The sequence below is a fragment of the Misgurnus anguillicaudatus genome, chromosome 12 (genome assembly GCF_027580225.2).
Source record: "Misgurnus anguillicaudatus chromosome 12, ASM2758022v2, whole genome shotgun sequence".
In the NCBI taxonomy this organism is placed as follows: Eukaryota; Metazoa; Chordata; class Actinopteri; order Cypriniformes; family Cobitidae; genus Misgurnus; species Misgurnus anguillicaudatus.
In genome coordinates this window covers 31,491,664-31,505,816 of record NC_073348.2, presented here as the reverse complement: position 1 = coordinate 31,505,816, position 14,153 = coordinate 31,491,664, and the positions used below count along the sequence as shown (strand labels likewise).

Genomic DNA, 14,153 nt, shown 5'->3' with positions numbered 1-14,153 from the left:
ACAAATATGGCCACTAAAAAGTCAAAAACTCCACCAGAATACAGCTGGGACTAGTTTGGGAAGGGCTTTAAAAATATATCCATTAATAACTCACAAAGCATTAAATATTTAGTGTAGCACAACAAAGAGTAGAGAAGCAATGCACCTTTATATTCTTGACATATTACATACAGAACTACATGATGTGAAGCATATTTCTGGCATCTGCATTTAAATCTTGTAAAATTCATGGAAGAAATAAATATAAAGAAAAGCATCCACTCGTCTTAATCCTCTCCCTGTAGTTTTATCTTAATTTAATCTCTTTGCCAAGATCTCAAGATGGTGGACTAAAATTAAACCAGCCCAAAAACATGATCACGTGTAACATGGACACACTGTCCAATAGCCACAGGAAGTGCACATACTTTGATTAAAAGGCAGCTTGTTTAATTAAATACTCCTGGGCTACTGTCAGGGTGTGACAGCTAAAGGCAGCAGACTATAATTATGGCTTCTGGCCCTCAGAGTCTTAAGGGTCATATAACCAGGTCCTGTATATGACAGAAACTGTGTACACAAACACTCCGCCTTTAAATATGGTCAAACCACACTTAAATCCTTTTATGTTATATCAGTTGACAGATTTTTTACACTACTTTTTTGAATCAACTAATATTTTTAAGTCAAATCAACTCAAAATTTAAGGCAACCACACTGTAAAAAAAATGCAGCTTGAAGCCAAAACAACTTAGTTTTGCAAGTCAACTGAACCTTTACTATTTCAAGTTTTGGCTTGTGAAAAGCCGACACAACCTATAAAAACAAATTGAAATTGTTTAACTTAATTTGAAGAGTTTGGTTCCAAAACACAATAAACGCCATTTAAGGTCAGTATTAAAAAGTAAATTTTAATTTTACGAAAAATCCGATGTCATCTTTTCCCCTTTTTTTCCAAACAGCGACAAACGCCAGTTCTCCTCCACTGCAGAATGCAATAAATCCACTTAACCAATCACAGCGCACCATTCCACGCATTGTACACAGTAATGGCGACGCTTTAACTACACACGGAATCCTAGTTTTCCTCATCTACTTTGTACTTCTTGATCAACAAAAAAGTAATTTTGATGGCATTGATAAACCTGTGGTGGTTTTCTGTGACGGGGAAGAAACGTAAGCCATCAAAATCGAATAATTTATATAAGAGGCACTCATGCGAAGGAGAAATGCCGACTGTTGCTTGTTCTGACACGATAGAAACAAGCTTATGTCATGCTAACACATTGACCTCAGGGGATCTTATGAAAAACTTTCCATTATATTACTCAAAGTCAACGAAAATCGAGCAGGACCAAAACATTTTACAGCTGATCACTGTCAAAAAAGTTCAGCCACGACGTCCCGAGGATGACAGCAGCAATGACAGTGTTCTTAATATAACAAAGTGAGTGTTTTAATTAATGACATTAATGTTTAATTTTTTTAATCAGTGTATACCACTAGTCAACTAAATGAATCTAACATGGCAAAGATGAATGCACATTAATATATTGATTCAATAGATTTATAGCATTTAGAAAAAAAAAACTTGTCATGGATTTATTGCATTTTGCAAAGAAAAAAAAATCAGTTTTTATAACAAATCTTTGAAAATCAAATTATGGATTTTTTTATGTTATTATAACCTAAAGATGCTATGTAAAAGTTTGTAACAGAAAATAGTGGTTTTTGTATCATCACTTTCTTGGTATAGAAAACACATTTTAGTCTAAATGGATTTTTTGCATTTTGGAACCAAACTATTCATTTTTTTAAGTTAAAGTAGCATAAATATATGTTGATTTGACAAAAATGCTCCATATTTTTTACAGTGCAGGTAACCAACAATTTATTTTTTCAGTGCAGATATCAGACTGTGTTTTTAATTTATTAAAAAAGCAGTTTTGATGGTAAAAAGTCTGAACAAAACAAAGTATTTTTAAAATTTGGAAAAAAAATGTATATATATTTTGTTATTTTACACTGTTATTTTTTTAGCTACATAAAATTTTTGTTTCTTCAATGCAAGTAATTTCAACGTACTATTTAAAAATTGACCCAACTTTAACTTATCAAATTAAGTTAAGCAATTTCAATTTGTTTTAGGATTCCTATAACTTTGAAATAAAAATGTAAGAAATTCATGTAATTGTTTAAAAAAATATTAACGCTCAGAGATAAGCATGGAAATCATGATGCATTACAAAACTAAATTTTTACAATTACTGAAAAAATTTAGTACTATAAAAGTCCAAAACTCCTGGGGCCTCATTTATAAAGCATTCACATGCACAGATTTGCTTGTATAGGGTATGTGTATGCAACAATTCAAGGCAAGGTTCTTATTAATGGTAATGGTGTTTGACGTGGAAAAGTATGTAGTGCCACATCATTGTCTAAGCCTTTCCTGCTGCATGAAAAGGATTTTAACAGATCTGCAACTGTTCAGCTGCACACAATTTCAAGATAATTTGCGATGTACATCTGAAATTGAGATGTACGAGTACGTACGTTCTATGAATCACACAGGCGTGCGTGCTTTTGAGAAATGATGGTGAGGTTTCTACACAGCATTTTATAAATGAGACCCCTGATGTTGTTGTGTTCACTGGTTTATTATCTTATCGCTATGTGATTCTTTAAGTCGAGAGCCCAAACATAAGCCTATGATGATATTCAGACCTCTCCTCTAGATATGGCTCATGTTTTATCAACCACCAAGACATCAAATTTCTAAGAAAAGAAATTTGACCACTTGTATATTGGTCAAATCTAAGCTATGTACAACCAAAAGAAGATTAGTAAACTACACCACTTGCTACATACATGTTCAATTATCCATACAGATGTCTTGTTCAGCCATATTACAGGATCTCAATTGGAAAAGCAGTGTCTTAGCAACATAACAGCTCATGGGTTCGATCCCAGGTTTACACATGATGATATCGTGTATAGTAGATTTGCCTTGGATAAAAGTGTCCACCAAATGCATGAATGCACTGACCAAAAATAAAACAGGGTCCAGAGAGAAAAGATTCAAGTACAGTGGTGGTTTCTCATCAACACAGGTTTAATAGAATACAGTGATGATCATCAGTAACATAGGTTTCTTTTTTTGAGATACTTTCCCCGTCTAGTTTTCTTTAAACCCTTCCTCGGCTTCGCTCCAGTGAAGACGAGCACTTTTAAAGCAGCTCTCTTCACTCATGGCTTGCGTAGGTTTATTATTGCTAGCAGAAAAAGAGCAGTACTGGACAGTACGTGGACAAAAAGCAATGACAGCAAATGAGGAGGGCAAAACCATCACGTGAGGTCAATCGAACCCTTGACGCAGAACGCTACCAGGGGATACGCTGTGTGTAACAGTCAGTCCACTCGGGGCCAAGGCTCAAGAATATGAAGACGGAGAGAAACACTTGGTTCTTGACTCATCATCACACCACCACTTTCGTTGTGGTACTTCACTGAATAAGCAGGAGCCCGACTGTGTGCCCAACGCTTGTCTCGCGTGCTTCCCTTAACGCTCAAGTACTGTATTTTCAAGTACCTTCTTAAATGTGACGAGGGCAAGGGTTACTGAAAAGCATTAGACTTCTGTATCCATCTGAGTTATCTGTGGTGATTGATTAAAATAGCACATTTATACGACAGACTTCACATACACATCCCAAATGTTACGCGCACCCACGCACACACTCGAAACATACATACGTGTATACAATATATGTTAGTTACTACACTTCCGATATATAATTTGTGCCCCGTATGAGGTGCTAGAGGGGTGTAGGGAGTAAACGCTCATGGTAGAAGGTAGGGCTATAACAGAATCATAAACAGCGCAGCTTCTTTATAAGGTCCACGTCCTGAGAGCTGCACATCTTTAGTCATTTTGTCATCCATCTCTAGTGCAGATCTTGAAATTATGAGGCATGATACAGCTAGCGGGACAGCTGGTGATGTTTTACACCATGCTCAGAATCCTTGGGTGAAAAACCAAGCGACGAATCGCATACTAGACTGAAGATTTGGAACGTGGGGCAAGCGTTCATCTTTCCTGTCCGTAAGGAGGTTTCAACCAGTTCAAAATCGACTGTGAAGTCTGGAACTGATTTGAGTCCTCTTTCTGAAGGGAGAGGGTTGCACTGATGTCACTTGTATTTTCGAGGGATTTTTGTGAACATGGGGGTGAAGCTGTGCCCAGATGAGTTGGCAGGAGGCAGATGAGGAGCGCTCGAATGACAACACATTGTGACACTCATCATGCCCCACCCATTATCTCTTCACCAATCAAATTGAAGAAATAGAAAGGAAAGTCTGTAGTGCAATGGCACGGCAGGGATGGCACATGGCATTCCTCTGATCGTAGATGTAAGACAGTGAGACAATGTCTTGCAGCATTATTAGTCAAAAGAATGGGTGTGGTTTGTGTCAAGGACCAAAGTGACATTGGTATCTTGAACATAACCACCCAATGGCATCGTGGCTGTAGTGATTTGTGGTATACAGTGACATCATAATATGTACAAATATTTATTTTTAGATAATGTGAGTAATAAGTCCCCCACTATATTTTTTTTAGGACAGAATATAGCAGTCCTGTAACTGGAGGTGGCTGCAAATTTTATGACAAAAAATGGTAAATATGGTACAAATCTTTATAGTCCTTATAGTATATATATTAAGATTTTTTAAAGTGGAAGAGCGAAAATATATATAACATATCCACTTCTAATCCTGTCAAAACAGGCCTGTGATGAAGGCAAACATTTCGCTGCTTAAACTAAACTATACTGTTAGAAGAAAAAGGTCAAAATTTGTACCCAAGCTGTCACTGCACTCGAAAAAATGCCGGGCTGTTTTAGTCTCTTTTTGGCCCAACACTGGCTTAAAAAATTATCCACCATTATTTAGAGTGTGGGGCAGTATCCTCTATAAAAGTCCTCCAATAGGTCTCATGTGTACATTTGGCACCAATATGTACCTTTAACTTGAAACTAATACATTTTTTGAAGTACTAATAAGCTCTTTCTGATACCAATATGTACCTCTGAGGTACTAATTATGTACTCGATAGGTGCAAATCTATGCTTTTTGATGGGGTACAGGCCCAGTGACAGCTGGGGTATATATTGTGACCCCTTTTCTGACAGTCTATCCATGTCCTCTACACTCGAGAGTCACTTTAAAGGGATAGTTCGGAAAATGATATTAAACCCATGATTCACTCACCCCGAAGCCGTCCGAGATGCATATGTCCATCATTTTTCAGACGATGACATCTTCAGCCATTTTAGAAAATGTTCTAGATCTTTCAGTTAATCAAACGTGAAGCCACGGGGTCCACGACCCCCAAGTCCAAAAAATGTGCATCCATTCTTCACAAAACAAATCCAAACGGCTCCACGATGACAAACAAAGTCCCTCTGAGGGCAATCCGCGCAGTTTCATTGAAGAAATATCCACATTTAAAACTTTATAAACGAAAACAACCTGCATCCGGTAATGCCGCCATCCCAGTCGCGTCCGCATTCAAGATCAAAGCTTTATGCAGCGTACGGAGGTTTCTCTGCTGCTGCTCTGTGCCCCCGCCCTCCGAATTTGTCATACGTCACTAAGAAAAGTGTGTACACTACGCTAATACTCTCTCCTGAATACAGAGGAGTCCAAGATGGCGGCGCCACCGGAAGGTAGTTATTTTGGTTTATAAAGTTTTAAATATGGACACTTCCACAACAGCACCGCGCGGACCACCCTCAGAAGACCCCTATCCATCATCCTGGAGCCGCATGGATCCACCCTGTGAAGGATGAATGCACATCCTTGGACCCGAAGGTCATGGACCCCGCAACCCCACACCTAATGAACCGAAAGATCCAAAACATTCTATAAAACAACTGAAAATGTGTTTGTCCGAAAAACGATGGACACATGCATCTCGGACAGCCTGGTGGTGAGCAAATCATGGGTTCAACATCATTTTTGGCCGAACTATCCCTTTAAACACACATATGATACATTTTAGGGCTACATTTTCACATCCCCTAGACAAGGGTTCCCCAAATCTTACCCTGGAGGGCCGGAGCACTACCGAGCCCAGGTCCACCCCCCATCAAACTTACACACCTGTGATTTTCTACTGATCATGAAGACCTTAATTAGCTTGCTCAGGTGTGTTTGATCAGGGTTGGAGCCAAACTCTGGAGTGCTCCGGCCCTCCAGGGCAAGACCCGGGGAAGCCCAATATCTTTGTAGGTGGCCATGTTTGTACCACTTGGCACATAAAGCACACTGTCTGTGGATAATAGTGCGTCTCATCATCATAAATACTCAAGTCTTTGGTTTTAAATTTGGAATATATATATATATGGAATATCTGCATCTAAATTTGATATGTCTGGTAGCTTATCTACGAAATAATCACTAGGAATGCAATACGTTATTTTGGATATTCCTAGATAGCATCATCAAATGTAGTTGAAGATGTGCTAAATGCTTTTGATGTGGCAGCCACCCAAACCAACTAGTTGTTAAAGGGACACCACTATGCTCATTTTCCAGCTCCCCTAGAGTTAAACATTTGATTTTTACCGTTTTGGAATCCATTCAGCCGATCTCAGAGTCTGGTGCTATCACTTTTAGCATAGCTTAGCATAATCTATTGAATCTGATTAGACCGTTAGCATCACGCTAAAAAATAACCAAAGAGTTTCGATATTTTTCCTATTTCAAACTTGACTCTTCTGTAATTACATTGAGTACTAAGACTGACAGAAAATTGAAAGTTGCCATTTTCTAGGCTAGGAACTATACTCTTATTCTGGAGTAATAATCAAGGACTTTGCTGGCGTACCATGGCTGCAGAAGGAGCAATGATATAACACACTGCCCGAAAATAGTCCCCTGCAATTGAAAGTTACTAAGGGGACTATTTTCGGCTGAATGGATTCCAAAACAGCAAAAATCAAATATTTATAGGGGAGTTGGAAAATGAGAATATTTATTAAAAAAAGTGGAGTGGTCCTTTTAAATAAATAAAAATAGGTAGGAATGATATAAAAAAGGTAAAATAAGGGGACAAACAGTACAGGAAACAGCATGCTGTAAAAAATTTGCAGCATTTTTATCAAATCAACATTTTTTAAATTTTAAGTTCAACTTAATTGTATAAGTTATGTTAACTTTTCACAAGCCAAAACTTAAAATAGTATGTTGAATTGACTTGGCAAAACCAAGTTTCTTTTTAACTTAATGCTGCATTTTTTACAGTGCACATACAGTATATGTCTTCTAGACATGCTTTCTCATACACAAATCAATATGTTTGGAATTCATTAACTCTAACAAACCCCTACTGTGACCAAAATAAAATGCAATTCAAAAAAATCTTGCAAATTTTCAACCTTTTTAGCTTTAGAAAATAAGGAATAAATAAAACCCACCCATGAGGTCTAGTAAGTGATTCTGAACAAGTTTAATCTGGAGGTGGATTAAAGCAGATAAATATGTGGGGGGAATTCACTAAAAATATATTGCACCATTTGATAGTGCAATTAAATTTCTATCTGCGATGTTTAGCGTCCGATACAAAAAGTTACTCGATGAAAAAATAGCTTCAAAATGGGAACGTGCAGCATCATTTCACAATGCATATCTGAACAATGCACGTTTCTATATAATTTCATGAATATGCCGTGATTAACAGGAAAAAGTTCCCAAATATCTCATTTACATAAAAATTCATTTAACGCCTGGTTTCTGTGGGCGATAATAGCGCAACGTTAATTGTGCCAAGCGAATACTGAATAAGCCTGACTTACAGTTCAATCTATAATAAGCCTAAATTACAATCTATAATAAGCTTAATTTACACAAAAAATTAGCCATGTTAATGCTGCATTTAGCACCTGGTTAAACTAGACTGCAGCACAAACTGTTTAGTGAATTCACCCCACGGCGGCCAAGAGCTGTATCATGTCTCAGATATTTCAGGTTAAAAGATACTACACCGTGTGTGCATGACATCTGAACCATGTGTGAGTGTATAAACAGAAGACAGTGTGTTTAAGGTTAGTGTTAACACAAACCAGATCAGAGAGGGTTATGAGGATGAATAAGCTGAATAAGCGCGTTGAAGGATTCTTAAAATGAGAGAGGAAGCGTTACAGCAGTGTAGTATCAGTTGGCTCTGTCCAAAAACCTAGTAGGCTCCCTACTGGCTACATAGGCAGCCTGACTAAAATAGACCCTGTATGTAACTGATTTGGACCACTGATTTTAAGCTTTGCACCCAAAGCAATGCTGCCTACTCGGGCAGCTCACTAGGTTTTGGGACAAAGCGTGCTCAGTCTGGGTTGCGTGATATGAGTTTTAGCCTTAGGGATGGAGGGCAGTATGATGGGGCAAGGAAGTAATTGATTAGACCCTTTTGCTGTGGATAACATGGGGAAAGGCCATCCCAGGCTTCCTCTCTGGTGAGCGAAGAGGATAGGGCATGCAGCTAAGTGGGCCGTAGGTTTCCCTGGCCCTCCGGATCAAACGCTGCGATTCCCTCCTTAGCGGCATAAACTCCATCCGCCTCTTCCTCCGTCCCTCATGGGGGAAGAGCGCAGCCACCTCCAGCAATTGTCCATCTGGGGTGTGCTGAGAGTAAGAGGGGACTCTTGGTTTAGGCTGGGGATTTTGCCTGTATCCAGAGAGGCCCTCGTCTTGGTAGGGGCGCCAGGCCGCTCCAGCCCCACCGTAGGGGGATATGAGGTCTGGTGTGATGGTTCTCACAGGGGGTAGGCCTGAGGAAGCTGGGAGCCTAAAGCAGCCAGTCTCTGCATGCAGGTCCGGCCCTGTGATGCTTAGAGTGGTTCTGTCCGTAAACGAATCCATGCGGTCTTCGTAGGCCAAGTCAGCCGGGGCGGAACATTGCTGGAGTGGCCAGCCGCCCCGATTCTTTCCTCCGTTCTCAGTCCCTCCGTCTTGGCACACCAACTCGCTCTGCAAAGCCTCCACGTCCTCTTCCTCCTCCTCTCCTGGATCTTCCACAGGTTCTTCTTCAGCTTCCTCCTCTGGTTCCTCTGAGGGTGGGGGCAGACGGGGGTCCCTGAGGAACACCACGATTACCGTGATGTTGTCGCTGGACCCCGCGTCACGGGCCGAGGCCACAAGCTTGTGGGCTACCATGGCGGTGTCTCCGTTGTTTTCTTGCAGGTGGTCGCTGACCACTCGCACCGCTTCATCCGGGTTCACGGTGTCGTAGAAGCCATCGCAGGCCAGGATCAAGTAGTCTTCACTACCATCCAGGTTGAAAGTGGTGTGGTCAGCATCACCACAGATGTAGGGCTTGTGTTCTGAGTCACCTGTAAAATGTAAAAAGAGTAAATAAAATTAGGAACTACAGTAAAACCATTACTTCAGTTTTCAGAAAGAATATGCATTTTTCATAATATCATAATTATTATTTATCCAACACAGTTGATATTGGATAAATATTTTAAAAGCGGGGTTCCTTGCAAAAGGTTTCTCATATTTGGGGGTCCATCATAAATTTTGAAAACCCTGGCTTTACATCAAAAGCCCAGTGGACTGTGTTATGGCAGAATGAGCCTCACTTATCCAATTTATGTATGAAGAGCTTTCAGGGAATAAAATGCTGGACTGAGCATTAGCATTTAAAGAGGGAAATGTTTCCTGTGCACAAACTTTGCCTGAGGTCGGTCTTTGCTTTACTGCAATCCTCATTAGACAAATCGCTGTAATCTTATACTATTGAAGCTTATGCACATACTGTGAATGATCCTGACACTATATCAATCATTTACTGAGATGCAGTCAAAATCAATTCTGTCAGATCTTCTAAATAAATGTTTGGCGTGTACACCTGATGCCCTAAATAAATAAGCTTTGAACTAGTATAGTGGTTTAAAGTAATGCTTTAGTTTCACTTATATGTAATGTATATGAATTTCTGTGTAGTCCAGGCATAGACAATGATAAAAAAAAGTATAGATTGACTTTTAAAGCTGCTGTTTCATATCTATTTAATAAAAAAATTACACAATACTCTTTTCAAATGATCTGGTAGGGGTTTCTACCCAAACGTAAAGCGAATCTTTTCAAAATTCACAAAAAAAGAAAAACAGACAAATGCGAATTAGGTGTGTTTCCATCAAGTTGTTTGAGCGAATAAGGCTGGTATTGGTAACCTTAGAAAATGGAGAAAGGACTGTTTTAGTTACAATTGGGCAAGTTATTAAATTACTAGCATTGCAGCTTGTAATTGCCAAACTGAATGTTGTGCACAGAAGAAGGAATGCAGAATTTTTGATGCAGGCACTAGCAGAAAGGGCATTGCGACGATGTTGAGCCTAATATATGGTAAAGATAACGACAGCGGTAACAGCTAGACGATCAGTCTTGTGGATTTAATGTTCGCTACATCATTATTTATTCATCAAATACGTTATGATATTTTTGCAAATTAAAGGATTTTTATTCGAAATGTGCCGTTTTCATCATTCGTTTCTTATGCGACACATCCAAACACGCATAAAATCAGGGTGATGGAAACCCAGCTGGTGTAATATAATTTCAATACAATTGTTCTTGTTAGTTCATTGAGCATTTACTAATGTTAACAGTTACAACTTTTGATTAAACAAAAAAGTAGGGGAGAGTGGGGGCGAAAGTACTATTTTTCAAAAAATGTTTTGCTATGGTCAATAACACACAAGTGTGGTCTATCAATACCAGGTGGAATTTTGAACAAATTTAAAATGACTTCAGTATAATTTCACTTTAAACATAAGTAGTGAATTGTTACTTTTGACCCTGACTGCAGGTTAAAAGTAACACAGCAAAACAAGATTATTGTGTTACACTTGTTTTTAGTAAATATGCATGACTATGACCTATATGTAACTGCAAACTTATTTTGTCATTTATCTTTGTAAAAATAATGAAAATACATTATTATTTTAAATTTCAGTTTTATCAAATGTTTCAAAAGCAACCAACAGTACAAACTTAAATTTTTAAGAATAAAACATTTTTTCGACAGTTCATCCCGTCAGGATCTCCTCACATTTAAACTCGATTTACTTTTATTTTATGTGTGCTAAATATGCTGTCATAGTTTGGGATGCAATCAGGGCTCGGAGAAAATCGCTTTGTTACTTTCGTCCCACGTTACTTTTGCCCAGGTACTCCCCTATTATTAACACTGAAATTAACATGAACTAAGATTAACAAAATACAGAAGTATTGTTCATTGTTAGTTCATGACAGCTAATGCATTGACTAATGTGAACAAATACAACCTTCACAATACAAGCTGTTCCCAGTTAATACTTCTTTATAGGATTAATTAAAAATAACTGGACTGATTAATCTCCAAGTACTTATAATTGATGCTATTAATTTTATTTTAAAATGATTGACAGCTCTATTTGAATATTCCCATACCGATGGCCCTTGACACCGACAGGCTTCCATTGACTCTCCATGTGCCAAACCAGATCACACAACCGCCCAGAGCCTCAATCCGCTTCTTCTCATCCTATACACAACAAACATAAACACAATAAACACACTCTATTATTATGTCTCTATTACAGTGAATCATTTGTATAAAATTTGCAATAATACTATGTGTTTTATTAAATATACTATATAATAATAGTATATAGAAATAAATGTGACTTGACTTAAAGCAGTCTGCTCAAAGCATGAAATGTGTCCTATGTACATTAACACAGTGGTTCTCAAACTTTTTCCGCGTGCGGCCCCCCTTGTGTACAGTGCAATCCTTCGCGGCCCCCCCAAAGAAAATATATGACAAAAAACTGTTCTAAAATTTAACATTTTAATTAATCAAAACATATTAAGTTATACAAAGTAGTGCTGTTGGTTAGTAGACTTATTTCTTTTTAGGTTTAATTACACAGAATTCATGATAAATGAATGTATTTTATAAAATGTCATAAAACTGGGGCCCCCCTGGCACCATCTCGCGGCCCCTCTGGGGGCCCCGGACCCCAGTTTGAGAACCACTGCATTAACAGATTTACTGTCACGTGACTTGTGTATTGCACTAAAAATGAGGGTCACTCTGCATTAGATAAAATTTAAGCAAGCGGCATTTATTTTAAAGAAAGAAAGCACACGCATATTTTTAAACCATACCTGCACGAGTAAATTGATCTACATCTCACATGTATAACTCATATAACATTGTCTAACTTTATTTGCTTTGATCAAATCTTACCTCTCTATCTGGTTTGTGTGGTTTCATCAGCTCCACTGGTTGACCTCGCCTGACCATCATGACCTGTGAATCTCCGAGCCAGGCTACGTACAGTGTGTGACCCCTCAGAAATGTCACCACCCCGGTGGTACCACAGCGCAGGTTCTGTTAGACAGACAGACAGACAGACACAGAAGTATGGATGCATATAAATATCATTGTGTAATATTGACTAAACGTAATGCAAAAAGACAAACTAAAAATGAAAAACATCAAAATGTAGCATAGCTTGTAGGGTAAAAACTCACCTCTCGTGATGCCTTCTGTACAAATCGTTCATCTGTCAGTTTGAAGGCGTGCCACAAGGCTTCTCCCGGGTCCTGACTGAACATTTCTTGTCTGACCAGGTTCACATGCAGGTGGTTGGCGGCGTAGATGGCGGCATCCACCCCGCCGTGACCATCAAACACGGCAAAAAACGCCTGCTCCTCCTGGTCCTAAAACACCAACTTTCTGTTAGCTATAATAAGGCATACTGCAATAATGCAAGCGTTGTATATAAAACAGTTTGTTCGGTTTATTCTGATTGGTCAACAGTTGCACCTATCGATTTTGTTTATTGATGGTCACATATTAATGAATCACATTACTGTAGATGCATCCCATAAAATATATATATTTTAATACAGACAGTCACTGAAATACATTTACAGTTATATAGCTTACTGCCCCTTAAAAGCTCTTATCCATCAATCTATTCTTAATTGAAATAAATCCTTAAAAGACTCTCTCAGTATCCGTATCCGCTTCTTTAATAAATCGCAGTCAACACAGCTAAATGAAATATCATACATAAGAAATGTATGCAAATCAAATGTTCATTTCCCCTCTCGATCTGTTTTAATTATCAGCAGCTTAAGAATTATTAAATGGCTTAGTTCCACATCAGGGCTGGTCAAATGGGATAAGCTTTCACTGGTATAAAGGATTTCATTACAGCCGACTCCCTGAGCTTCCATTAGTGTGACACTGTTTCTACACTAGACAAAATGAAATTGCTCTCATTATAATCAACAAAGTTGTCTGTACTGCGCATGCAATTTTAAATGGTTTTGGTCCTGGTTTTGGTCCGAGCTGGCCTTTAATACCTGGGGAAACATATTTATTTATTTAATTGATTGTACTGCTTGTTGCCATCTTTTTTCTGCCAATCGCAGAATCTTTAAAAGCTATGCAATTAACACAGCAAGAAAATTATGTCATGGCACCAACACCGATGACATCATAGAACATGCGTGTTTTCCTGAGAATCAAACCCAAGACCTTTGCCAGTGCCATGCTCTATTAGATGAGCTACAAGATCTCCATAACCATGAATAGAGGGTACGCCATCAACCAATCAGCATTGTCAGCATATCAGAGACATTTGATAAGATAAAAGCATCTGCCAAATCCATATATTAATTTGTATTAAAACAGTGAATTATGTCCACTTAAGGTTGGAAGTAGTCTTTTTGCTTAAAGAAAAGGGATGCTGGTGCTCTCCAGAGATGCCCAGCATTCATCAACAAACATCTGTCATTGATGGCAGATATACAGTAGGACCACCCTATGAGTAAAGCGTGATAAAGAGGAGCATATTGATGGAGGATACTCCCATCCAAATGGACTTTTGCCCACAGTGGGTCTATTTCATGCTACAGTGGACAGATATGCCACAGTGTCTTCTCTCATCTTGTATGTATCATCTAGATGCGAGACAGCGAATCTGTGTACACTTACTGCTTTCCAGCGGAAATCACAGTGACAATCAGGAAGGAAATTACATGATGTTGTTTCTTCAGGGATGCTGATATCAACATAAATCTTCTATAATGGAAAGTGATAGTAAGAGTATTGG

The 14,153-nt window shown here is 38.6% G+C and overlaps 1 protein-coding gene across 1 annotated transcript in view; it reads right to left on the bottom strand.

The window, feature by feature from the left end:
• Positions 1-3,070: 3,070 nt before the first annotated feature.
• Positions 3,071-14,153, bottom strand: part of ppm1e (protein phosphatase, Mg2+/Mn2+ dependent, 1E) — a 52,897-nt gene continuing 41,814 nt past the window's right edge. Inside the window, exons 4-7 of the mRNA XM_055208197.2 lie at positions 12,562-12,750; positions 12,275-12,418; positions 11,473-11,566; positions 3,071-9,368 (exon numbers count right to left, since the gene is read on the bottom strand). Coding sequence (XP_055064172.1) covers positions 8,437-9,368; positions 11,473-11,566; positions 12,275-12,418; positions 12,562-12,750 — 1,359 coding nt within the window. The 3' untranslated portion in view covers positions 3,071-8,436. The remainder of the gene's footprint in view (positions 9,369-11,472; positions 11,567-12,274; positions 12,419-12,561; positions 12,751-14,153) is intronic.